This window comes from Macadamia integrifolia, chromosome 3 (genome assembly GCF_013358625.1).
Source record: "Macadamia integrifolia cultivar HAES 741 chromosome 3, SCU_Mint_v3, whole genome shotgun sequence".
NCBI classification, from domain to species: domain Eukaryota; kingdom Viridiplantae; phylum Streptophyta; class Magnoliopsida; order Proteales; family Proteaceae; genus Macadamia; species Macadamia integrifolia.
In genome coordinates, this window is record NC_056559.1 from 29,298,779 (window position 1) to 29,324,125 (window position 25,347).

The following is a 25,347-nucleotide window of genomic DNA, read 5'->3' on the forward strand; positions in this document are numbered from 1 at the left end:
TCACAATTTTTTATTTTTTTGGGTAAGGAAGTTCCCACCTCCTTAACATCTGGAGGGGATTGGTCCAAAGATTCAAGGAGAAGGGGATATTCTTGATCCATAATGTAGTCTCATAAATGAGATGGTAATGGGTAGATTATATCGGCTCTTTCCATTTATAGTCAACCACATGTCTTAACTCCTAACTACCACCACGGAAAAGATTTTATATTTTCTAGTAAGGAACCATGTGGATCCATTGGGTGAGAAACTTTCACTTCTCTAATAATAATAATAATAATAATAATAATAATTATTATTATTATTATTATTTTTCCTGGCAAACACTTTCACTTCTCTGAAATAGAAAGACTTGCTCTTTATTTATTGGGTTTTCCTATTTGTATTGTATGTTATCACAAACTACCGAAATTATTTAATATGAAGTTTTACATCCTTATCACTTCTCAACATACGTATGCTAGCAGTATCCATCACGTGCAAATCAATAGACTTCTCTTTATCCAACAAAAAAAAAATTATATAATAGATGCATTTTTTTACTTTCTCTCTCAAAAAAAAAAAAAAAAACCTAGGTTTTTAGGATATTTCTTGCTACTTGGGCTTGTAGCCAAAGAAATTGAATAATTTGCTTCTCCTTTGAGTTCATAAATACACTCTTAGGTTTTTGTATTTTTAAAAATATCCTTCTAAACTCAATTCTTTAGCTGCGAACCCAAAAAGTAGGAAAGTTCCTGCAACCCAAGTAGCAACAAATTTCCACCCTCTCTCTCTCTCTCTCTCTCTCTCTCTCTCTCTAATGCATTATGAAGCAAGAAAATAAAGAATAATTAGATTTCACTCATAATCTATTCAAAAAATGCATACCAAAAGCAACCTTATTTTTTTTTCAAATTAGTCTATCCTACTGAGCACTGCAGGCCAATTGCCAACATACTGAGCACTACTAGGGCCAATATTGGCCACCTACTCCACCTGCACATACTTGCATACGACAGGGTTTGATCCTACAACCTCCTCCCATGGGCATCAACTCTTCAAGCTGAAGCTGCCACAACCTGAATTTACAATGTATGACAATTCATTGACCGAGTTTTCCTTATGCCACGATGAAGAGGAATCTCTTGACCCTGAGGCTTCAAATGCATATAGAAGAGTATCAGGAGGATATTTTGGAGAAGATACTATACCCTATAGGGGTTTGTGAACTCTAACCCTAAGGTGGTGTGGTGAACCTTCCCATGCACCGTGAAGGAAAACTCTCTCCACAACTTTATATGTGCTTGTTTACATATGTAATAATCATGCAAGAACCATAAATATGATAATTTATGGTGCCTATAATCTCAAAATGAGTGATTCTATTCCTTTCTAATCTTTACAAAGGTGAAAGGGAACCACCACCACCACCACCACCCCAACCCAACACTCACCCCCACCCCCACCCCCATCCCCACCCCACCAAAAAAAACCCCCTTTTCGGTCTCATTTCAGATATATACACTTTATGGCTCCTCTTGATTCTTTTTGAAGGCTCTTGGTCGTAGAATTAGATCAAGATGCATTGGATAGACTAAACAAAAGAGTTGAGGCGAGGTAGGTAGGCATCAATGGTCAAAATCTTCTCATCAGGCTTCTTCTTTCATCTTTGGAGCACATGTCATCACGGCATCTGCGACTGTGAGGAAGATATGGTTATCGCCAATCAAATCTGTAAATTTTGAAGCATGAAGCTTCTCTATCACCACCGGCCCAGGATTTGCTATAACAAGCTGACAATAACAACGTGAGATCAATCCGATACTTTCTAGTTTCCATTTCTGGGATTTTCTTATTGACGCCCTCAAGGTGTCAATAGATTTGTAACCTTACTTTTTTCATTTAATATAGTTCCTATGTGAAATGATAGTTTACCCTCGTTGAAAAAAATGTATTAAATGCTTTTGAAAATAAGACAATAGGTAATTAAATGAAAGTGTCAAGTTCTAAATACACCAATAGAGGTGTCATTTAGGCATTCTCTTACTAGCCAGAATGCCAAATAAGCTATGTATTATTATCCCCAGTAACGTATTGAGCCTAATGATGAGCTTTAGGTTGAAAACAAGTCTGTAAAGGATACTCTACCCAGTGGGATTGAATAAGTGTTTATATAGGAAGGTCATTTGTTTAATTGAATAAGTGTTTATATAGGAAGGTCAGTTGTTTAATTGAATAAGTGTTTATATAGGAAGGTCATTTGTTTAATTGGCTTACTTGAACACCTCTCTTATGGAGACTCCGGTACAACTCTTCCAAGGCATGGATGTCAATGTCGGTAACAGCTACAACATACACAAACACAATTGTGATAAGATGAGTTATCAACATGGTTCATAATAGAAAAGAGATGGCATAAGATACCAAGTTATGATTTCTTACGTGACATCTCGATTAGCAAGAACTGGATTCTTGGTAGATCATTTGTTTTTGATTGTTCATCCTCATCTATTAGCCACCGCAAGATCCTGCAAGAAAGGGAATTTGAGTGTGGTCCTGGGTCCTTTCATGTTTCTCTGAGAGATTGGACTACATAAAGAAGCATTTACTAAAGCTGTCTTTGATATGCATTTTTGGAATGGATTCTAGGTCTAGAACACGTTCTTAAGAGAAAAAATAGAGCATCTTCGTGTAGAACACATGAAAGACTATGCATTCATTTGTGTAGAACACATGAAATCAGAATTACAGGAGCTCTGAATCCACCAAGTAGAAAAGGGCCAATCAATCCTTCATGTCAAGGATGGTGCCCTCCGTGCCAGAGAGTCAGACAAGCTATTACTAACTACATTGAATAATCCCTAGCCATCCAATCTTTTTAGACTCTTGAATTTTGGATTGTCTAAAGGAAAACTCACAAATGGGACAAAGAGCACATCTTCAGGATTTTCCAGTCTGATTAACCTTTCCTTCCAAGAATGGCCATTGGGAAGGCCTAGAAAACATTGTCTTAACTTTCTATAGGATCACTGCATGTGTAGCGCGAAATAATGAGAATAGTGGTGGATGTATGGATGCTTGGCTCTAATTACTCCTCCACTTTGATTATTTTGTAGTTCATAAAGCAGTAAATTACATGTACTAGCTGAAAGAAGACATGAGAGAACACAAGTAAAATGCATCAAGATGGAGAATGACTTTAAAGATCATCCTTACCTCTCCTTAACATAGTTGGAGTTGGAAAAATATATTGCTGAATCAACCCTCACGATCAAAATCCCAGGAACCTTGGTTGCCTCTGGATATTGTTGGACATTCCTGTAGACTGTTGTCCTAGGTATATTTCCAAGTATTGCAGTCCGTGGCCTTGTCACTTGTAGGAGTATTTTAGCGAAAGATATGCTAACCTGTCATAAACAACAGAGGCACCTTTCAGTTGATACAAATAGACAGATATTCACAAAATTTAAGAGGTTACAAATTTGATTTTGTTACCGCAATTAAGAGTCCAATCTCAACAGAAACAAAAACTACACCAAAGAAGGCTCCCATACAAGCAACAAAGTCAAATTTATTGATCTTCCATATGAGCAAAGCTGCCTCAATGTCGATGAGGCCAATCACTGCAGATATAATGATAGAAGCAAGAATGGCGTTCTGGGTATACTTAAACAAAGGTGTGATCAGTTCTAAGGTTAGTAAAACAACAAAGGACATCACAATGTTGGAGACAGCAGTTTGGCAGCCTGCCATGTAGTTTACAGCCGAGCGAGAGAAAGAACCTGCAAGTGAAGAAAAGTTCATTAGTCCACAATATAATCTCTTCATTTACTTTCAGACACACTAGTGTGCCATCTAATTGTTTTACTCTGTACTCTGTAGATTGTCATAGAGCAATTTTATAGCAAGAAAATTCTTTTCTAGATTCTTTTCATACCTGTAGCCACATAGCAAGAAGTCATTGAACCAACAACATTCATTAGTCCTAGTGCCACCATTTCTTTGTTCCCATCAATTTGATAGTCCTTCATGGATGCAAATGTTCTCCCAATTGCTATAGCTTCCTGATCAGTCCAAAGCATTTGTCTTTAGATGCTGGAAATTCTAATCAACTGGACCTTTTCTGATAAACCTGAAAGATGGGCAGTAAAGTTGGCTTACCGTTAATGCTATAAATCCGGCCACAACACCGATCTTAATACCTTTCCCTAGGTACTTTCCGGTGAAATATATATCATCCACTGATGACAGATTGATACCTTTTTCTATATGGTTCACCTTCATAAATTACCAGAAGTATTAGTTTACAAAAGTTGTTTCTGTTTTTGAATTGGAAATTCAGGAGAAAAAAAAAAAAAAACAGAACCTAATACTTTCAATTTGGACACCCTTCTTATCTGCACGCGTAATGTACACAAAAAAGGTGGAAATGATAACAGAGATCAATGGAGCAATTTCTGGTACCCAGAAAAATTTCTCATTCTTCTTTCCCTGTTTTCCATCAAACCATGTAAGGTTAGGACAAGGATTTTCAACCCTATAAAGAGGTAAATGAATTGAGAATCACAATGTATTTGCCAAACAGAAGGAAAGCCAAGAATTTTTTGCATGATCATTTTTTTTTTTTTTCCTTTTCAATTCTGTATAAACATCATCACCATTAATATCGGAAACAAGTAGTAGCTAGCATAGCCTTGAGAGGAGGGCATAGGTGTATTGAATTGGAAGAAGATGAGCATGATGACTACTACAAACACAAACTCCTTAAGCATAGCCATGTTCCCTTGGTTCGCCTTTGGCCACCTACACCCCTACCTCCACCTTGCAAACAAACTCGCCCAGCGAGGCCACTCCATGTCCTTCTTGATCCCATCCATAGTCCAACCCAAATTGGAGCAATTCAACTACCTCACCTCATCACCTTCATACCTCTCCTTGTCCCTCACGTCCCTGGCCTCCCACCTGCTGCCGCAACCATGTCCGACATCCCCTTTCCCAAGTTTCGTCTACTTTTCGCTGCCTTCAATCTCATGCAAGACCGGGTTGAAGCTGCTCTCAACTCAATCCACCCCAACTTAATTTTCTTCGACATGGCTCATTGGATACCACATTTGGCCCGCCGCTTTGGCATCGTCACAATCCACCATTGCATCATCGGGGCCTCATCTGTGGCTTACAACTTCGTCCCTGCACGGAGTATAACCCTACACCGAGCTGATGCGTCTCTTGCCTGACTTCCCTTCTTCATCTCTGAAACTACACGCATACGAGGCTCGTCAAATTATGGAAATCTTCACTCGGGAATACATGGATGGGATTACATTCTACTACATCATGATGGCCTCAATGAGGGATTGTGATGCCATCTCCTTCAGGACTTGCAGGGAGGTTGAGGGTCCCTACTACGATTACTTTGTGAGCCAGCCTGGGAGGCCGGTCTTGGTGGCCGGACCGTCGCTCCCCGATCCGCCCACCTCCAAGCTAGAGGACCGGTGGGTGAAGTGGCTGGGAGGGTTCGAGAGGGGTTCTGTGGTGTACTGCGCACTGGGGAGCGATTGGGCTCTCAAGAAGGAGGAGTTACAAGAGCTGGTTCTGGGCCTGGAGTCCACTGGGTTTCCTTTCTTAGCTGCACTGAAACCTCCCCTTGGGTATTCCACGGTAGAGGAAGCATTGCCAGAAGGGTTCCAAGAAAGGGTGGAAGGAAGAGGAGTGGTTCACGGGGGTTGGGTGCAACAGACGTTGATATTGGGACACCCCTCGGTGGGGTGTTTTGTAACACACTGTGGGGGATCTTTTACTTGGGAATCATTGATGAATGATTGTCAAGTGGTGCTGTTACCTCAAGTTTTAGGCCAGTTTTTAAATGCGAGGTTGTTGGCGGGAGATCTGAAGGTGACTGTGGAGGTGGAGAGAAGGGAAGAGGATGGATGGTTCACCAAGGAGAATGTGTGTAAGGCGGTGAAGTTGGTGATGGATGACAACAGCAAGGTTGGGAGTGAAGTGAGAGCCAACCACGCAAGGTGGAAGGATGTGTTGTTAAGGCCAGATCTCGAATCTTCCTATCTCGACAGTTTCGTGGAAAAGCTATTCGATATAACAAAAACTGCGAAAGTGGATTAGGCTTTTTTTTTTTTTTTTTTTTTTTTTTTTTTTTTTGTAAAAAGTGGATTAGGTGGGTCCGTCATCCGTGTGTACTGCTTAAGTATGTTGTATTTTGGTGTCCTAGTGTATCTTTGCTCTTTTTTTTTTTTGGTAGAAAGTATATCTTTCCTCTCAAGCCTAGCAAAAGTGTATCTTAGATGTGAGAGAGTAACGTGACTCTTTTGTTTGACCTACAAAGCTACATGGCCCCTACCCCAGACAAAGGGCAAAATCAAATTATCGTCGCATCCTTTGTGTAATAAAAAATTCCACTTATGTCTCTGCTCTTGTATGCAATAATCTTATTAACCCCTCACACAGGTGTAGGGGCCATGTGACTATGTAGTGATATTCTCTTTCCCAATGTTTTATTTCACTTATGCTATGTGAGAAATGGTTGCATATTCAAAATCTTCTTTAGCATTTGTAAGTGCTTTGTAGACCTAAATTTTAGAAGATGCAAATGAAAACTAGTATTGTTGAAGAAAACAAAAAAGAAATGGCCATAAATTTCTGCACCCTAACCTCAATGAGTTCCAACCCCCTTATTCTTGCACATTAACTTGAGATAGAAGTTGACCTGGATGTTTTGGTTCAATGCACTGTTAGCAAAAACGTATTTAAAATTCCGTTTGAAATGCGTTTTCATTTTTTACTATTTAAAACACGTTTTACCGTATGTTTCACAAAGATACTTGAAAAAATAACAAACTTCAAACATTCCCCTTCTAAACAGGTTTGAAACACGTTCCCCTTTTTATGGTATTTTTTAAGATTTGAATTTTGAACATAATGATTACTTAATTGATCATATATCTCTCTCCTGAACTCTAATTGACTTGATTCTTTCACCAACTTGAAGCTAACACAATGGAATATATTTCTCATGATATTACTTTCAACTCAAATTCAATTCACGAACCCCAAAAATTGAGCTATAAACTGACGTATTTGCTAAAAAATGTTTCTAAAGTGATGATTCATAATTCTAACTGAACATATATCACTTCGAGAGTGTGTTGACAATAATGAACAACACCATAACCTAGTCACATTGCTCAATAACACTTTGGGCATGTGTGGTGTATGAAATTAGAATTGGTGTTGGATGATATTCAATGATATGTCTTAAAACTTATAATGAGACATGGAATGTATATGCATTAATGTTAGATATTTTAGTTGTTTTGAACACTAGATGCAGATATTCATATAATAATTCCTTAATTTATATGAGTATACTACTGTTTTTTTAGTCCTGTTTGTTTGAAATATACACGTTTAAAACTATACCGTACATTTTTCGATTTTTACTGTTCTCTGTTTTTTTGACCATTTATTTGACCGTATCATTCGAAAAATTTTACTGTTTAAAACCCATACCGTCTATTTCCCCTTTTTTGCCATTCCCGTTTTTGCTAACAATGGTTCAATGAAGGTAGAGGAGTGAGGGGGAGATATATATATATATATATATATGCAGAGGCTCTTGATCAAGGGCAGCAAAAGATCATGACGGAGGAGGGAGATGTAGAAGGGCGGGGTTTGGGAGTGCTGCGGTGTAATATAAGAATTTTAAAGTATCGGGGAAGAAAGAGAGATGAAAATTTGAATTTTGAAAGAATAAAAAAGAAAAAGTATAAGAGAGTGATAGAAATTGTCCATTTTATAAATTTATTTGAGACAAAAAGTGATACCGCTTATAAGCATTTTTTTCATGGAATATAGAGTGGTAAACTTTTCATCACTGTTGATAATTTCACCGATTGACAGTAAAAATCGGAGCAAAAACATTGTCACGATAGTATTTGCCTTTGGTTTCTGGATTGCCAGTCACGTAAGCCTTTAGCAACAGAAATTTATGCTTTTTTTTTTTTTGGGTGCAAAAAATCTGCTTTGTTATAATGATCTTTGTGCGAATTTGTAATTTATAGTTAAATCAAATAAAAGTGTCAGATTAGTTTATGAATTGCCTTCAACAGTATATTCATAAAGTCAAAGAATGATTCATCCTTCAAATTTTCAGATCCAAATTATTATGTCATACATGCATCCTAGAAAATCTAGGCCTTTTAGATACTTTAGAATTGTCCTTAGGTCTTTATGTATTATCGCAAAATAATTTCTTTGTTTTTAATATTTTAATTATTATAAGATTCATTTTTATTAGTATGTCCCTCTATGTTGTCTTCTTACCTAATCATAATACATTTTTAGGAGCTTGTAGGGTACCAATTTATATTTTTCCTTTTTAAAGTCAAGAACAACATGCATGTAATGTTGCTTGGTAATTGGTATCTTCCAAACTTATCCATAGGAGGTGCTTCTTCATAAGGATTTTTTTTTTCTTTTTATCATTTTGCCAAAATGATTGTACGTTATTTAATTATCAAAGCAAATAAATAGGGATTTTTTTTTTTTTTTTGTTGGGGGGTGGTCAACAAATTTTATTAAAAGGACAAAAGGATACAGTCATCCAACCTGGAACAAAAAACTAACAAACTAACTAGATACAAATAATTTTGCGACGCCTAATTTGCAAGCCTGAGGAGGAGACAATATGATGGTTCCCTATAGAGTCTAAGTTTGAAGAATGAAGGTAATTGAACTTTGTTTAATATCAAAGTAAATAGCACCTCAGATTTTTCTAAAAGTCTGAGAAGAAGAGAAGTCCAACGATTCATGTCTTTCTCTCCAAATGTGGTGAATAGAGTCCATGCAACTGGAGGGGGAAAGTTGAATTTCAAAAAGAACATTTTGAAAAGATGATTTTGATCATAGTTTGAAACTTAAATTCCAACACAACTTGAAAATAGATGATTAACATTCTCCACTGAATTCCAATAGAGGCAGCAACTAAGGATGGTAATATTTTGATGTTAAGAAACTCTTGGGTGGGTAAAAGCTCTCCAAGAAATGAAATTATGTCTTGGAATATGATGCCTAAACCATATCAGTTATCATATTGGGACCATTGAACCCTTGGGCTTGAGCACTTCCTGAGAAGAAGTTGAAGAGAATTGATGGAATGGAGATAACATCTAATGAACCATATCCCCACTTGCAGATATAACTGATCCCACACTAAGGCCGAGGTTGTAGAAGGAGGCCCTAATCCCAAGAACCATTGGAAATAATGGAAGACACCCAAGCCATTCTATCAGACCTACCTGATTCTATCACTAAAACGGAGAAGAGGACCCCTCTAGGATGCCAATTATCTATCCCTCACAAAGTGGTTGAACCATCATCAATTCTACATTTGACTGCATAAAGGGCAAGAGATCTGACTTCAAAAATTTTCCTCCAAGTCTAATTGGCATCAGATGCACATGAAACAATCCAGACTGAGGCCTATTTATTCGTTTTGCAACATCATCGCTCACGATTTCATTATAGAAACAAATAAGTATGACCAGGATATGTGAATTGCCCATTAGTTATACAGTTGATCTACGATTGGGTTTTATTTCATCAATTATTTATTGTAAGCTTGAATTGATATCATGAATGATTCATAATATTAGCATAAGTAATTTAATTGATATTCAAAATGAAATTTATTATTATTTAATTAAAATTTGAAAGAAATGCTTCAAATAATTGGAATGGATTTTATTTATTTTAGTTATTAATTCTCTCTCAATTAAGTTACATATGCTCACATATGTATTTGAACGTGCACATTTGCTAGTAATTTAGAATATTATATAGGTATCCGAAGGAATCTTTAATCTCACAAACCCATGTCGATAGTGCCGAGGGAATATCTCACGCCACACCTATAAGAGCAAGACTGAGAGAGAGAGAGAGAGAGAGAGAGAGAGAGAGAGAGAGAGAGAGGGAAGAAACTTGAGTGCTGAGTTGTAGCTAAGTAGCTGCAACCCCTGCTACCAATTAAATGGGTATTTTTAAACCTGCCACTAGGATTCCATTCCCTTGACTATTACCAATAGCTGCACTAGGGCTAGTCTAGTCTTGCACTCTTGGACTCCCACCCATCCAGGTTGCAAGTATCGGTATCATATCAGTCATATCAGTCAGATCATATCGGTATTGACTGAGACCAATCCCTGATCCCTAATTGATTCAAATCAGTTACCCGTATCGTTTCAAGGGTGAAGCCGTAAAAATTTTGTACTTCAAAAAAAAAAAAAAAAAAAAAGCAAGGGCAAAACCAACCGATACTTTCCGAACGGTATCATATCGGTATCATATCGGTATATGTAAATCCATGCCACCCATATATCGGGTGGTCCTACGCTCGTAAGAACTGTCTTGCACGGTTGCAGCCAAATATCCTAACTCCTACCACAGAAAATAATTTCTGTACATGTGATCTAAGTTGAAGCTCTGAGTCTTCTTGTAAACATAACCAAAACTTGTAACAAGGAGTAGCCGATCAGGGTCTTATAGGTCACCGGCCATTGCTGCAGCTTCACTTTTGAACTTGTGATTTCCAAGATGACCATCAGTACAAAGACAAACTCCTTGAGCATAGCTATGTTCCCTTGGTTTGCCTTTGGTCACCTACACTCCCTCCACCTTTCAAGCAAGCTAGCCCAGAGAGGTCACAGTATCTCCTTCTTGATCCCATCCAAAGTTCAACTCCAATTAGAGAAATTCAACCACTACCCTCACCTCATCACCTTCATACCTCTCGTCGTCCCACAGGTCCCTGGCCTCCCACCTGGTGCAGCAACCATGTCCGACGTCCCCCTTCCTCTGGCTCCTCTACTTGTCACTGCACTGTTTCTCATGCAAGACCAAGTCGAAGCTGTTCTCAACTCAATCCAACCCAACTTAATCTTCTTCGACGTAGCTCACTGGATCCCAGCCTTGGCTCTCCGCTTCGGCATCGTCTCGATCCACTACTCCATTGTTGCGGTCTCGTGTATAGCTCACCACTTGGTCCCTGCACGGAGCATAAGCAAAGGTCAACACTACACCGAGCTGATGCGTCTCTTGCCTGGCTTTCCTTCATTTATGCAACTACACACATACGAGGCTCGCCCAATCATGGAATTCTTGACTCGGGACTTCATCGATGGGATGACATTCGGTGATATCCTCATGGCTTCCATGAGAGATTGTGATGCTATATCCTTGAGGACTTGGAGGTAAGACTGTTAGACGATTCGATTTCGATGTAAACGATTTGGTTTGATTTAATTTAGTGCAAATTTTTATTATAAAATTCAAATCGAATCATTTAATAAATGATTTTAACGACTTATTTTATATTTATTCAAAAAGATTGAATATCTTTAAAATTTAGTACGATTTGTTTATTCTTATCATAATAATTTATTTCTATAAATGACTTTAACTTACATTGGATATATTAATTTATTTTAAACAGTTCTATTTGATTTGATATAAGTCATTTAAATTAAACGATTTCACGATTTTGATGTAAATGGCTTCATTCAATTTGGTTTTGACACCATTACCTGCAGGGATGTTGAGGGTCCATACTGTGAATACTTGGAGAGAGAGTATGGGAAGCAGGTCTTTCTAACCGGACCGACGCTACCCGATCTACTCACCACCAACCTAGAGGACCGGTGGGTGAAGTGGCTGGGAGGGTTCAAGAGGTGAACCGTGGTGTACTGCTCACTGGGGAGCGAGTGGGCTCTTAAGAAAGAGGAGTTACAAGAGCTGGTTCTGGGCCTGGAGTCTACTGGTTTTCCTTTCTTAGCTGTATTGAAACCCCCGTTTGGGTGTGGAACGGTGGAAGAAGTATTGCCAGAAGGGTTCCAAGAAAGGGTGGAAGGAAGAGGAGTGGTTCACGGGGGTTGGGTGCAACAGACGTTGATACTGGGACACCCCTCAGTGGGGTGTTTTGTAACACACTGTGGGGGATCTTCTACTTGGGAATCATTGATGAATGATTGTCAAGTGGTGGTGTTACCTCAAATCGCTGACCAATTTTTTAATGCGAGGTTGTTGACTAGAGATCTGAAGGTGGCTGTGGAGGTGGAGAGAAGGGAAGAGGATGGGTGGTTCACTAAGGAGGATGTGTGTAAGGCGGTGAAGTTGGTCACGGACGATGACAGCAAGGTTGGGAGGGAAGTGCGAGCCAACCAGGCAAGGTGGAAGGATATGTTGTTAAGGCCAGACCTCGAGTCTTCTTATCTCGACAGTTTTATGGAGAAGTTAAACGAAATAACAAAAACGGCCGCCGCCTACAAAGCCGCCGCCGCCGCCGCCGCCGCTTCGTTACATAATAATGCTTAACTAATCAGGTATTCAGGTATGAGTCCTCAGACGAGAACTTGGTCTTGTACGCCCCTTTTGCTGACATATGTAATCCATTGAAAATTATTACCTGGAATACCAACCGTTTTATTCTCTCTCTCCCTCTCTCTTTATATCTCTATCTTTTCCGACTTAAATGCCTCTTATTTCTCTTTCTCAATTTAAGTCTATGTTTGGCAGTCAAGAGAAGAAAAGAAAAGAGAAAAAAATAAAAATAAAAATAAATAAATGAAATGGTAAGAAAATAAAAAAAGATTATATATGTTTATGTATGTTAGGTAACTAAGAGAAGAAAATAAAAAAAATAAAAAAATTTTGAATTTTAGGAGAGAGATAGACACATAGGAATTCATTTTGTAATAATTATTTTTTGTCTTATTATCTTTTCATATTTTCTCATGTTTTCTTGTGTTTTTTGCAAATAAATTTTTTAGAAGACAAAAGAAAACTTCACAATTCTCAAGAGGAATTTTGAATTTCAAAAAATGAATCTTCTCTTAGGTAAAGACATACCAAGTGCAAAAAAAAAAATTCTTTACCCAAGAAAAAAGTACAAAAAAGTGTACTTTTTTCTTTTATTTTTTTTTTCTTATCTTGGCTACCAAACACAGCCTAAATGTCATACACTATTTCTCTTTATATATGAAAAGACAATTTCCTATTTTTATTTAAATTATTATTTTTTATTTTGATTATCTCTTTCTTCTTATGTCGATCCGATACAACATCAATATTGATCCAATACGATACGGATTTGTCCCAATCTAATACCGATTAATTGGATCAATACTAAAACCCAAAGTCCAAAATACCTTTTTGATAACTCTATACATGGAGGAATCTCGTTTTATTTTAACCAAAGTAATTCATTCATCATAGGCTTTATATGAATGGGAGAGGTTATCAAAAGGGTATTTTGGACTTGTACTTAAAAACCCTGTAATGATTTGTGAACCCTAGGATGGTGGATGAATCATTCTCTATGGATGAGTAAAATTTTTATTTTTTATTTTTTTTATTTGGTTGCTTTGTATTGATATGGCAGAGACTGGTTTTAAGTGAGTTTTGAAATAAAATATTAATGAAGAGAGAGAGAGAGAGAGAGAGAGAACTTAAAAGGGGGGGGGGGGGAGAGAGATAAGGGGGTGGGCAAAAAGTCTCAATTAAATTCTAATCAAAATGAAAAATTTTTGATAAACCATGAGGAGAGAGAGTGTGTGGAAAAAGAATATGAGAAAATATAAGAAAAGCTAGGAATCAGGTCAAAAAAAATTAAGGGATCAGATAATAAGTGAGTTATGTCCACCTCTTAGTTGTACGAAAATCAAAACCCAAGTTCTCGTATAAAGACTTGATCCAAATTCGTTTAGATTGAGAGGTTCTAATCCTCATGGGTAGTTGAGTTCATATACTTCCTTGTTGTTTTGAACAAAAGTGATATATATATATATATATATATACATTTTAATGAATGAAAAAAAAAAAAAAAAAGATATTAAATGCAAAACAAAACAGATTCAACAGATAAACTTAGAACCGACTATACAATGGCAAATGCCCTGCCCATTAGGAGTTATCCCCATCAAAAAATGACTAAAAAAGCTAACTCAAAGCAAAGAAATCAAAATAGAGAGAGAGAGAGAGAGAGAGAGAGAGAGAGAGAGAGAGGGAGTGGCTGGTGGGGGATAAGAAAAGAGATCTTTTTTCTTTTCTTTATGCTATAATGTTTTAGGGGAAAAGAACGCTTTCTAGTTACGTGGATACTATACCCAGATAAAGGGGTGCAAAATTAACACTTTGTCTCTATGAAATCACAAAACTCCATCCTTGTGATGTCTCTATGTGTGCTCTCATTAGACCCCACATTGATGTAGAAGCTATATATGCAGTGGTGATCTTTTACCTAAGGACGTGAATTTGAAACCGAAACCGTTTATGAAAATTGAACCAAATCGTTTACACAAAAACCGTGAAACCATTTATTAAATGTTTCGATTTTGGTTTTAAAATTGAAACTATGATTCGGTTTTGGTTTTAAATTTTAAACAGCTGGTAAACCATTAAATCGATTAACATATATATAGTAAATTTAAGTCATTCAGTGTTAAGTTTATATACATTTCAATTAAAATAAAAAAAAAAAAGTTTACCTTAAACAACTATTGAAAAAAACATTTAACAAATGTTACAATTTACAGTCATTTCACCAAAAAAAATTAAAGGTAAAGAAGTCGTTTGAATAAAAATTAGAAAACATAAAAAAATTATTATATGAAACCATTTATTAAATGATTTGATTTTGATTTTACCTAAAAAATCTTACACCGAACCAAATTGAATCGTCTACATCAAAATCGAATCAATTAACACCCTTACTTTTGCCCAATGCTTATATCAGTTATGGTCTGCTTCAAAAACTTTCTTTAGCATATTAGTATGCTCTCTGTCGATATAAATTTCATAAGATGCAAATGAAACCTACAATTGTTGGAGAAAAAGAAATGGTTTTAAATAGAATATAAAATAGAGCTTAAAAGGGTGACTCGAGGATATAATGCCCTTCACAGAAGTGATGAATATGGCTACACTACCTGTCAATATTATAATAAGAGAGGAAGGGAGAGAATATTTACAAAGACTGCAAGGTTTGATAATTATAGCTTTTGAATAGACAGAAGACATGTCTCATTATCTTGATAATACACACCTTTCTGTCTTGATAGATACATTTAGATAAATATGCATCTTTAGAAAAGATAATCACATTACAAGAAGTGGACGCTTCCGATACAAGAGGGTGGTTTCAAAAAAAAAAAAAATACAAGGGAGTGATGTGTCGTGTACTGTAGAATGTAGATTCAAGGGTTGGGAGCCCTCAGACATGCAACCTAAAACATGGACACATAGCCCAAGATGCTCCTAACCCTTGGATCTGTGCTACACAATGTGTTGCACCATAAATGATCTCCATCCATATGAAAGATGAAGGATGAAGGATAATCACAGTTTTGTATAGTAATAATGTAAACCCAAAATCTTAATTTTATGTATCTTTGTTAACTAAAGCATAGGGTGGGTTTATTTTGTAAAGGGAAACCTCAAAATGGGTAATCATGTTGTTACCCAATAAGTAATGGGAAAAAAGAACTCCGACCAGGAGTGTGGCCTTTGCAAAGTGCAAACACTCTCATGGGTCTAGCTCTTTCCCCCCTTTATGTAAAGATATCCATATCTCTTGTATTGAGGAGGAGAGAGATAGATATAAAGACCTTTGATATACCCCAATAAAAATGAAAGGTGGATCCATTGGGGGAGAAACTTTCACTTCTCTAATAATAATAATAATAATAATTATTATTATTATTATTATTATTATTATTATTATTATTATTCCTGGCAAACACTTTCACTTCTCTGATACAGAAATTTGCTCTTTATTTATTGGGTTTTCCTATTTGTATTGTATGTTATCACAAACTACTGAAATTATTTGATATGAAGTTTTACATCCTTATCACTTCTCAACATATGCATGCTAGCAATATCCATCACGTGCAAATCAATAGAGTTCTCTTTATCCAAAAAAAAAAAAAAAAAACCTGGGTTTTTAGGATATTTCTTGCCTCCTGGGCTTGTAGCCAAAGAAATGAAATAATTTGCTTCTCTTTTGAGTTTATAAACACCCTCTTAGGTTTTTGTATTTTTCAAAATATCCTTCTAGATTTAATTCTTTAGCTGCGAACCCAAAAAGTAGGAAAGTTCCCACAACCCAAGTAGCAACAAATTTCCACCCTCTCTCTCTCTCTCTCTCTCCCTAATGCATTATGAAGCAAGAAAATAAAGAATAATTAGATTTCACTCATAATCTATTCAAAAAGTGCATACCAAAAACAACCTTAATTTTTTTTTAATTACTCTATCCTATTGAGCATTGTTGGCCAATTGTCAACCTACTGAGCACTAGTAGGGCCAATATTGGCCACCTACTCCACCCGCACATACTTGCATACGACAGGGTTTGATCCTACAACCTCCTCCCCTAGGTGTCGACTCTTCAAGCTGAAGCTGCCACAGCCTTAATTTACAATGTATGACAATTCATTGACCGAGTTTTCCTTATGCCACGGTGAAGAGGAATCTCTTGACCTTGAGGCTTCAAATGCATATAGAAGGGTATCATGAGGATATTTTGGAGAACATACTAAACCCTATAGGGGTTTGTGAACCCTAACCCTAAGATGGTGTGGTGAACCTTCCCATGCACCTTGAAGGAAAACTCTCTCCATAGCTTTATATGTGCTTGTTTACATATGTAATAATCATGCAAGAACCATAAATATAGGTCTTCCCATGATTATCTGCCGATTCCAACTTGACAGTTTATGGTGCCTATAATCTCAAAATGAGTGATTCTATTCCTTGTAATGCTAATCTTTACAAAGGTGAAAGGGAACCACCACCACCACCACCCCACCCCCACAAAAAAAAAACCCCCCTTTCAGTCTCATTTCAGATATATACACTTTATGGCTCCTCTTGATTCTTTTTGAAGGCTCTTGGCCGTAGAATTAGATCAAGATGCATTGGATAGACTAAACAAAAGAGTTGAGGCGAGGCAGGTAGGCATCAATGGTCAAAATCTTCTCATCAGGCTTCTTCTTTCATCTTTGGGGCACATGTCATCACGGCATCTGCGACTGTGAGGAAGATATGGTTATCGCCAATCAAATCTGTAAATTTTGATGCATGAAGCTTCTCTATCACCACCGGCCCAGGATTTGCTATGACAAGCTGACAATAACAATGTGAGATCAATCAGGTACTTTCTAGTTTCCATTTTTGAGATTTTCTTATTGACGCCCCCAAGGTGTCAATAAATTTGTAACCTTACTTCTTTTTTTTTCCCTATGTTTTGGTCTCTATGTCATTTAATGCATGGGTTAAGAGTTTTCAGAAAGTTGAAAGTCATTTAATATAGTTCCTATGTGAAATGATAGTTTACCCTCATTGAAAAAAATGCATTAAATGCTTTTGAAAATAAGACAATGGGTAATTAAATGAAAGTGTCAAGTTCTAAATACACCAATAGAGGCGTCATTTAGGCATTCTCTTACTAGCCAGAATGCCTAACAAGCTATGTATTATTATCCCCAGTAACATATTGAGCCTAATGATGAGCTTTTGGTTGAAAACAAGTATGTAAAGGATACTCTACCCAGTGGGATTGAATTAGTGTTTATATAGGAAGGTCATTTGTTTAATTGGCTTACTTGAACACCTCTCTTATGGAGACTCCGGTACAACTCTTCCAAGGCATGGATGCCACTAGTGTCAATGTTGGTAACGGCTGCAACATACACAAACACAATTGTGATAAGATGAGTTATCAACATGGTTCATAATAGAAAAGAGATGGCATAAGATACCAGGTTATGATTTCTTACGTGACATCTCGATTAGCAAGAACTGGATTCTTGGTAGATCATTTGTTTTCAATTGTTCATCCTCATCTATTAGCCACCGCAAGATCCTGCAAGAAAGGGGATTTGAGTGTGGTCCTGGGTCCTTGCATGTTTCTTTGAGAAATTGGACTACATATTTTTGGAATGGATTCTAGATCTAGAATACGTTTTTAAGAGAAAAAATAGAGCATCATCGGGAATTAGAATGCATTCTAGACCCATAATCTATTCTGAGAATTCATAGCAAACACAACCTAAGACTGCAAAAAGGTTGATACTTTTGAATAAGAGAGGACCACCTTTTGCCACGAAGATAGAAGTAATACTCTAAAGGGTATATCTTGGGATGACAAGATTAAGGCACATCTAAATAACTGATGTACCAGAAAAAGTCCCACTCTCCCATCCCCAAAAAAATAAAAATAAAATAATAAGCAAGACATCTAATTAACTTCTTATCAGCCTATGCATAGAGATGTAAATGATTTGGATACGAATAGAATGTAAAATTTGTATCCACATCCGATTAGTTTTTTAATGGATTCAAATAGTTTCTAGAAATAATTTTTTTTTAAATATGGACCCCCCTAAATGGATAGGAAACAAATCAAATACGAATTTTTGACTATCCCTTTACGTCCCTAATGGAGATGGAGGGTGGAGTTGGAGTCATGAGTCTGGAGAGGGTGGTGCTACAATCTCACTCTTTGGGTTGAATGACCGAGAATTGAGAAACGAGAAGGTGAAGGGCTGAATCCACTACCCCACTAAGATTGATGTTGAAGTGTCATACCTAAAATTACATAGATGCCCCCATGTATCTTCTTTTTTTTTTCATTTAATTTCTTGTTTAATTACTCGGAATAAACTGTAAATTGACAACGGTATTTTAATATTATAAAATATATCTGGTCTGAAATTGAAGTATCCATATCCGCATCCGATTAGTATTCAAACAAATTCTGATATTTTCTGGAAACTAACTTTTCAAATATTGGACTCCCCTAAATGGATACAAACACAAATCAAATTAAGGATTTTCGACACCTTTTCTTTCTTTCTTTCTTTCTTTTTCCTTCTTCTTCTTCTTCTTCTTCTTCTTCTTTTTCTTTTTTTTTTTTTTTTTTTTTTTTTGAGGGCAAGAAAGACTATGCATTCATACGTGTAGAACACATGAAATCAGAATAATAGGAGCTCCGAATCCACCAAGTAGAAAAGGGCCAATCAATCCTTCATGTCAAGGATAGTGCCCTCCGTGCCAGATAGTCAAACAAGCTGTTACTAACTACATTGGATAATCCCTAGCCATCCAATCTTTTTAGATTCTTGAATTTTGGATTGTCTAAAGGAAAACTCACAAATGGGACGTAAGCTCATCTTCAGGATTTTCCAGTCTGATTAACCTTTCCTTCCAAGAATAGCCATTGGGAAGGCCTAGAAAACATTGTCTAAACTTTCTATAGGATCACTGCATGTGTAGCGCGAAATAATGAGAATAGTGGTGGATGTATGGATAGTTGGCTCTAATTACTCCTCGACTTTGATTATTTCGTAGTTCATAAAGCAGTAAATTACATGTACTAGCTGAAAGAAGACATGAGAGAACACAAGTAAAATGCATCAAGATGGAGAATGACTTTAAAGATCATCCTTACCTCTCCTTAACATAGTTGGAGTTGGAAAAATATATTGCTGAATCAACCCTCACGATCAAAATCCCAGGAACCTTGGTTGCCTCTGGATATTGTTGGACATTCCTGTAGACTGTTGTTCTAGGTATATTTCCAAGTATTGCAGTCCGTGGCCTGGTCACTTGTAGGAGTATTTTAGCGAAAGATATGCTAACCTGTCATAAACAACAGAGGCACCTTTCAGTTGATACAAATAGACAGGTATTCACAAAATTTAAGAGGTTACAAATTTGATTTTGTTACCGCAATTAAGAGTCCAATCTCAACAGAAACAAAAACTACACCAAGGAAGGCTCCCATACAAGCAACAAAGTCAAATTTATCGATCTTCCATATGAGCAAAGCTGCCTCAATGTCGATGAGGCCAATCACTGCAGATATAATGATAGAAGCAAGAATGGCGTTTGGGGTATACTTAAATAGAGGTGTGATCAGTTCTAAGGTTAGTAAAACAACACAGGACATCACAATGTTGGAGACAGTAGTTTGGCAGCCTGCCATGTAGTTTACAGCCGAGCGAGAGAAAGAACCTGCAAGTGAAGAAAAGTTCATTAGTCCACAATATAATCTCTTCATTTACTTTCAGACACACTAGTGTGCCATCTAATTGTTTTACTCTGTACTCTGTAGATTATCATGGAGCAATTTTATAGCAAGAAAATTCTTTTCTAGATTCTTTTCATACCTGTAGCCACATAGCAAGAAGTCATTGAACCAACAACATTCATTAGTCCTAGTGCCACCATTTCTTTGTTCCCATCAATTTGATAGTCCTTCATGGATGCAAATGTTCTCCCAATTGCTATAGCTTCCTGATCAGTCCAAAGCATTTGTCTTTAGATGCAGGAAATTCTAATCACCTGGACCTTTTCTGATAAACCTGAAAGATGGGCAGCAAAGTTGGCTTACCGTTAATGCTATAAATCCGGCCACAACACCGATCTTAATACCTATCCCTAGGTACTTTCCGGTGAAATATATATCATCCACTGATGACGGATTGACACCTTTTTCTATATGGTTCACCTTCATAAATTACCAGAAGTATTAGGTTACAAAAGTTGTTTCTGTTTTTGAATTGGAAATTCAGGAAAATGAAGAAAAAACAGAACCTAATACTTACAATTTGGACACCCTTCTCATCTGCACGCGTAATATACACAAAAAAGGTGGAAATGATAACAGAGATCAATGGAGCAATTGCTGGTACCAAGAAAAATTTCTTATTCTTCTTTCCCTGTTTTCCATCAAACCATGTAAGGCTTGGACAAGGACTTTCAACCCTATAAAATCCAGGTAAATAGAGGTATGTGAATTGAGACTCACAATGTATTTGGCAAACAGAAGGAAAGCCAAGAATGATGCCCCTATGAGTATAGTCTGCCAGTTCCACTAAAAAAAAGCAGTAAAGTTCAGTTACTTCGATTTGAAACAATGGATCAATTGGATAATGCATAAGGTCAAATTATATGCTTGCACCCACTAATATGGCTAATCCATTAAAAGAATGAAAGGGAGAGATTGCTTACACCATGATGTACTGAGCCCCATGTTGAGTGCATAACTGAAATAATATCACTTTTTTTGGTAAAGTTCTTTATGCCAAGAAAACCTTTAAGCTGTTGAAGTGCAATCGTAATGGCAGCCCCTCCCATGAACCCAACAATGGCAGCATGAGATAGGAAGTCAATTAAGAATCCCAATCTGAACATGGAACATAAGAACCATTTTAGCCATGTTAAATTCTTTTTAACTGTTAAGCATCAGGTATCGGATGCAATCAAAGGAGCAAAAAACAACAAATAAACTCAATAATGAATCATAACCTGAGAATTCCAAGTGCTGCTTGAGTGATTCCAGCAAAAAAAGTAGCTGTGAATGCCAGCCTACGATAGTCAGCTGCATTTTTACTTGGATCAATCTCATCCTGGAGCATAGTTCCCAGCAAGAGAGACACCACAGCAACTGGTCCAATGGCAATATCTCTCGAGCTCCCCATGAAAGCATAAATTAGTGGTGGAACAAAGCTGGAGTCTGCAACAATCCAAAAATAAAAAGAAATAGAAAAGCAATAATCAGAACATGTAAATCCATAAAGGTATATGAGCCAATGTAAAGTGTTGAACAGCAATATAGAAACTTACACAGCCCATATTGAGGATCAAGATTTGCAAGCTTTGAATACCCAATGTCCTATTTTAAAAATGTAAAAAAGAAGAGTTACATTCATATATGGACATGAAATTTGGTTCTTATCTTTGTAGACATTTTGGAGCATTTCATTTACCTGAGGAATACAAAGGCTTGCAATGGTGAGTCCAGCAATGAGATCTCCTCTGAATTTAATTAAATTGTAGTCTCTCCCCCATTGCAAAATTGGGAAAACAGATTGGAAGCCGAGGATAATTTTTCTTGATCGAGGTTGGTCCTTGAAATCGCGTAGAGGGTCATCTGAGAAGAATGTTTCCTTCAACATATCTGTAAACTCCTTGAGGAATTTCTGCCTTGGGGCCATACCCACCTTGTGAACATGTAGCGAGTCATCTGGGTGAATGCATGATGATGGCTGATTTGCAATGTCCATATCTTTCTTTTCAAACTGTTCCCCGGGGAGGTGAGCCATTGGAAACAGAAACTATTGACAAAGATCAACTCAGATACATTCACCTGTAAAGCAGCAAAAACCAGAAAACCATGGATCAGAAAGTATTCAACTTCTTTGCTGTGACAATAAATAACATATCACAAAATACTACAGTTTAAATGAGGAGGTTGACATCATCTTCAAGGAGCATAGTATGTCAAGCCATTAACATTTGCAGCTAAAAAGTAACCCATAATGCCATTTGAGGCTATGGACCTTGGTTTATCCTACAACTGAAAAATAATATCCAATCTAAAGCAAAACTACAGATATCACAAAAAAGGAGTAAGGATCGTACCCGAGTTCAGCTGAGAGAAATTGTTCCTCAACTATCATAAATCCAAACAAAGTGTCAAAGTGAACAGATGCTAACACTTTGTTAGATGCTACCAAAATGAAAAGCCTTCTATATCAGCATCCTTATATATGTTCCTTTTAACTTTCAATTAAACTTAAAAGTCAAACTTCTAAAACTGAAGGAAAGCCACACGAATGGCTATCAAGGATGTTCTAGAACTCTCACATGCCACATACAAGGTATGCAACCAAATTAAAGATGGATTACAATTTCAAACTATAATTATAAGCTGCATTCACATGATACAAAATCAAATGAGTGACATAGGAGTTGATATTTATCATGTAAACATAATTAAATACATTTGTAGAAAGGTTGATTACTTTAGAGAGTTGTTGACTTGTGAGATCTGATGCAACATATTTGTCATCTTAGAGATTATTGTGTTGCAGCAGTTGAATAGTCTGGTTAGGAAGTTGGGTTTGAGAAACAAAAGCAAATTAAAACTTTCAACCATAAGAAACAGTCAAATTATATATAATTAAACACATATGTAGAAAGGTTAATTACTATAGAGAGTTGTTGACTTGTGAGATCTAATGCAACATATTTGTCATCTTAGAGATTATTGTGCTGCAGCAGTTGAATAGTCTGGTTAGGAAGTTGGGTGTGAGAAACAAAAGCAAATTACAACTTTCAACCATAAGAAACAGTCAAATTGGCAACATCCATTGTATGTGTTTAGTTTCAATAATTGTGAAAATCAAAACATTGCAGTCTCAGGTATAATTTCTGAGGTCTGTGTAGACTTTGAGATCAAATTAGAAAATAATCAAAATAAAGAAAGAAATCACAGCCGAAATACTATTAAGTCCTGTTCAGGCCAACTTGGCTCATTCAATCAAACACATAATTTTATATTAGACAAAATAATAACCCAAAAGAAACTAGATTTTCTGCATATGGGTTTGAATATTCTTTGCAAGTCTGCATGGCACATAAGAGAGAGAACGAAAGAAAAAGTAATACCAGGGAAATCTAATTTGACCTTCTAGAGGGGAAAAAGAAAATTGAGAGCTTTTCATGAAAACCACTCAGTGGTAGGTAAGATAATACCTTTTGCAATGATATAATATATTATTCTCCTTAAAATCAAAATCAGAATCATAGTAGAAAATCCAAAAGAAGGTACACACCAATAGCAATAGAAGTACAGAGAAAGTTGAAAAAAATTAAAATAGATAAAACTGTTCTTTTTCTTCCCTTTTCTCTTTAAGTTGATAACAGATAAGGAAGAAGAACAGAACAAATAGAACTAATTTCATCACCATCTCACCTTTTCTGTCTGCCCCTCTCAATGGTTCTTGTCTTCCTGGAATGATTACTGAAACACAATCTTGGGGGAAAAAAAAAAACAGGGCAGAAGTCCATGAACAAAACCCAAAATCTATCCAGGTTCAATGAATCTACAGCATTAATGTTTCTCTTATCTTGTTTGTTTAACTCCAAACCAATGGACATTGAACACCAAGAAGAGGGCAACCAAGAAAAAAAATATTTTTTGAAAAGAGTTTTGACAAGAGGGCAACAAAAACAGATCGACAAGGAAGAATAAGATGATACTAAATAGCCATTACTAATGCCTAACACTTGGATGACTCTGGTCCCTCTTTTGGTTTTGAAATCTTTCTATGGTTTGTGAAAAAACCCAAACCCATGGATCCGAATTCCAATTACGATGAACATCTTCAGGGTCCCATCTTCAGTGGTAGAAATTAACGGACATGCCAGACTGTTAATACGTGCGTTGAAAAGTCAAACAAAGAGGTAACGACCTTCCTAGCTTTACCAACGGTCGCAATGATTCTATTTCTGGCTTCCCTGGTCGTCTCTGAGTAGGATGAATCTTCGCTTGGACGTAATCACTGCCATGTTCGTTGTGACTGCGTAGTTGAACTTGGAATTTTGGATTTTTTTTTTTCTTGGGGTGGGGGGGTGGGAGGGGTCGGCCGTTGGCATAGCAAGTGGTATGGTACAGTTAAGGATGTGAATTTGAAATTGAAACCGCTTGTCGAAATCAAATCGGGCCGTTTACACTGAAACCGTAAAACCGTTTAGTAAATGGTTCGGTTATAGTTTCAAGTTTCAGGTTGATTAGCTAAATGGGTTGAAACTGAACCAAGCCATTTAACGCGTGGTTTCAAACCGAATTGAAACTATGAAAATCGAATCGTTTAAACCGTCAAAATTAATCTGATTAACCCTTTTAAAGATTAAATAAGGTGATTGCAAAATATCATTAATATTTCTTTTGATTCAAAGATTGAGTGCTACAAGCCTGTAAGTAATTCTAGAGGTAATTTGCTCATTGTTTTGAATGCCAATTAAATTAATCCAACACACTAAGTAGATTGTATACTGATAAAAATGCAGTTTTTGATTATACCATGGCATATTAAATATATATTATAACACATTATTTGGGGGGGGGGAGTGTTGTGCCGGCATAAATTAGAGAGGCTTTGATATCCGATGAAAGTAAGGATGAAAGAGTCCATATCTTCTGCAGTGAGCATCGGACGGCTGAGAGTATTTAGACATGCGCCCCAAAGGGTTCCCAACCACCGTGGATCGCGTGCATAGGTTGCAAACGATTTTCACACTGAGGCTATGTTTGGTAGCCAAGAGAAGAAAAGAAAAAAAGCAAAGAAAAAAGAATCTAGAAAAGAAAAGAGAAGAAATGAAATGAAATTATGAGAAAATTTAAAGAGTATGTATGTTTGGTTACCAAGATAAGAAAAGAAAAGAAGAAAAAAAAGTTCAAAAATTTTTGAATTTTAAAAGAGAGATAGACACATAGGAAATCATTGT

The 25,347-nt window shown here is 36.7% G+C and overlaps 3 protein-coding genes and 1 pseudogene across 4 annotated transcripts; 2 read left to right on the forward strand and 2 right to left on the reverse strand.

The window, feature by feature from the left end:
• Positions 1 to 1,496: 1,496 nt before the first annotated feature.
• Positions 1,497 to 4,582, reverse strand: LOC122074332 (sulfate transporter 1.2-like; the record flags this gene model as incomplete). The annotated part of the gene is made up of 9 exons (XM_042639159.1): positions 1,497 to 1,772; positions 2,257 to 2,324; positions 2,422 to 2,507; positions 3,196 to 3,386; positions 3,475 to 3,761; positions 3,917 to 4,043; positions 4,141 to 4,257; positions 4,357 to 4,470; positions 4,547 to 4,582. Coding segments are annotated over 9 exons (1,170 nt in total), but the record flags the coding sequence as incomplete, so codon positions are not given.
• Positions 4,583 to 4,755: 173 nt separating this feature from the next.
• LOC122074333 lies at positions 4,756 to 6,099 on the forward strand (annotated as a pseudogene).
• A 4,725-nt stretch (positions 6,100 to 10,824) lies between these two features.
• Positions 10,825 to 12,360, forward strand: LOC122074334 (cyanidin 3-O-galactoside 2''-O-xylosyltransferase FGGT1-like). Its single transcript, XM_042639160.1, has 3 exons — positions 10,825 to 11,240; positions 11,580 to 11,631; positions 11,764 to 12,360. The coding sequence occupies exons 1-3, from the start codon at positions 10,825 to 10,827 to the stop codon at positions 12,358 to 12,360; spliced, it is 1,065 nt and encodes a 354-aa protein (XP_042495094.1).
• A 4,501-nt stretch (positions 12,361 to 16,861) lies between these two features.
• LOC122073197 (sulfate transporter 1.2-like) lies at positions 16,862 to 24,065 on the reverse strand. 2 transcript variants are annotated; one of them, XM_042637738.1, is made up of 14 exons: positions 23,813 to 24,065; positions 21,822 to 22,201; positions 21,679 to 21,727; positions 21,361 to 21,568; positions 21,064 to 21,238; positions 20,861 to 20,926; positions 20,658 to 20,771; positions 20,444 to 20,560; positions 20,220 to 20,346; positions 19,778 to 20,064; positions 19,499 to 19,689; positions 17,826 to 17,911; positions 17,652 to 17,728; positions 16,862 to 17,172 (listed from the first exon to the last, which is right to left on the reverse strand). In XM_042637738.1, exons 2-14 carry the CDS (start codon positions 22,155 to 22,157, stop codon positions 17,029 to 17,031), a joined length of 1,977 nt encoding a protein of 658 aa, XP_042493672.1. In that variant the 5' UTR covers positions 22,158 to 22,201; positions 23,813 to 24,065; the 3' UTR covers positions 16,862 to 17,028. The 2 variants fall into 2 exon arrangements, with proteins under 2 accessions (XP_042493672.1, XP_042493673.1); XM_042637739.1 differs by lacking the exon at positions 23,813 to 24,065 and adding an exon at positions 22,477 to 23,203.
• Positions 24,066 to 25,347: the final 1,282 nt, after the last annotated feature.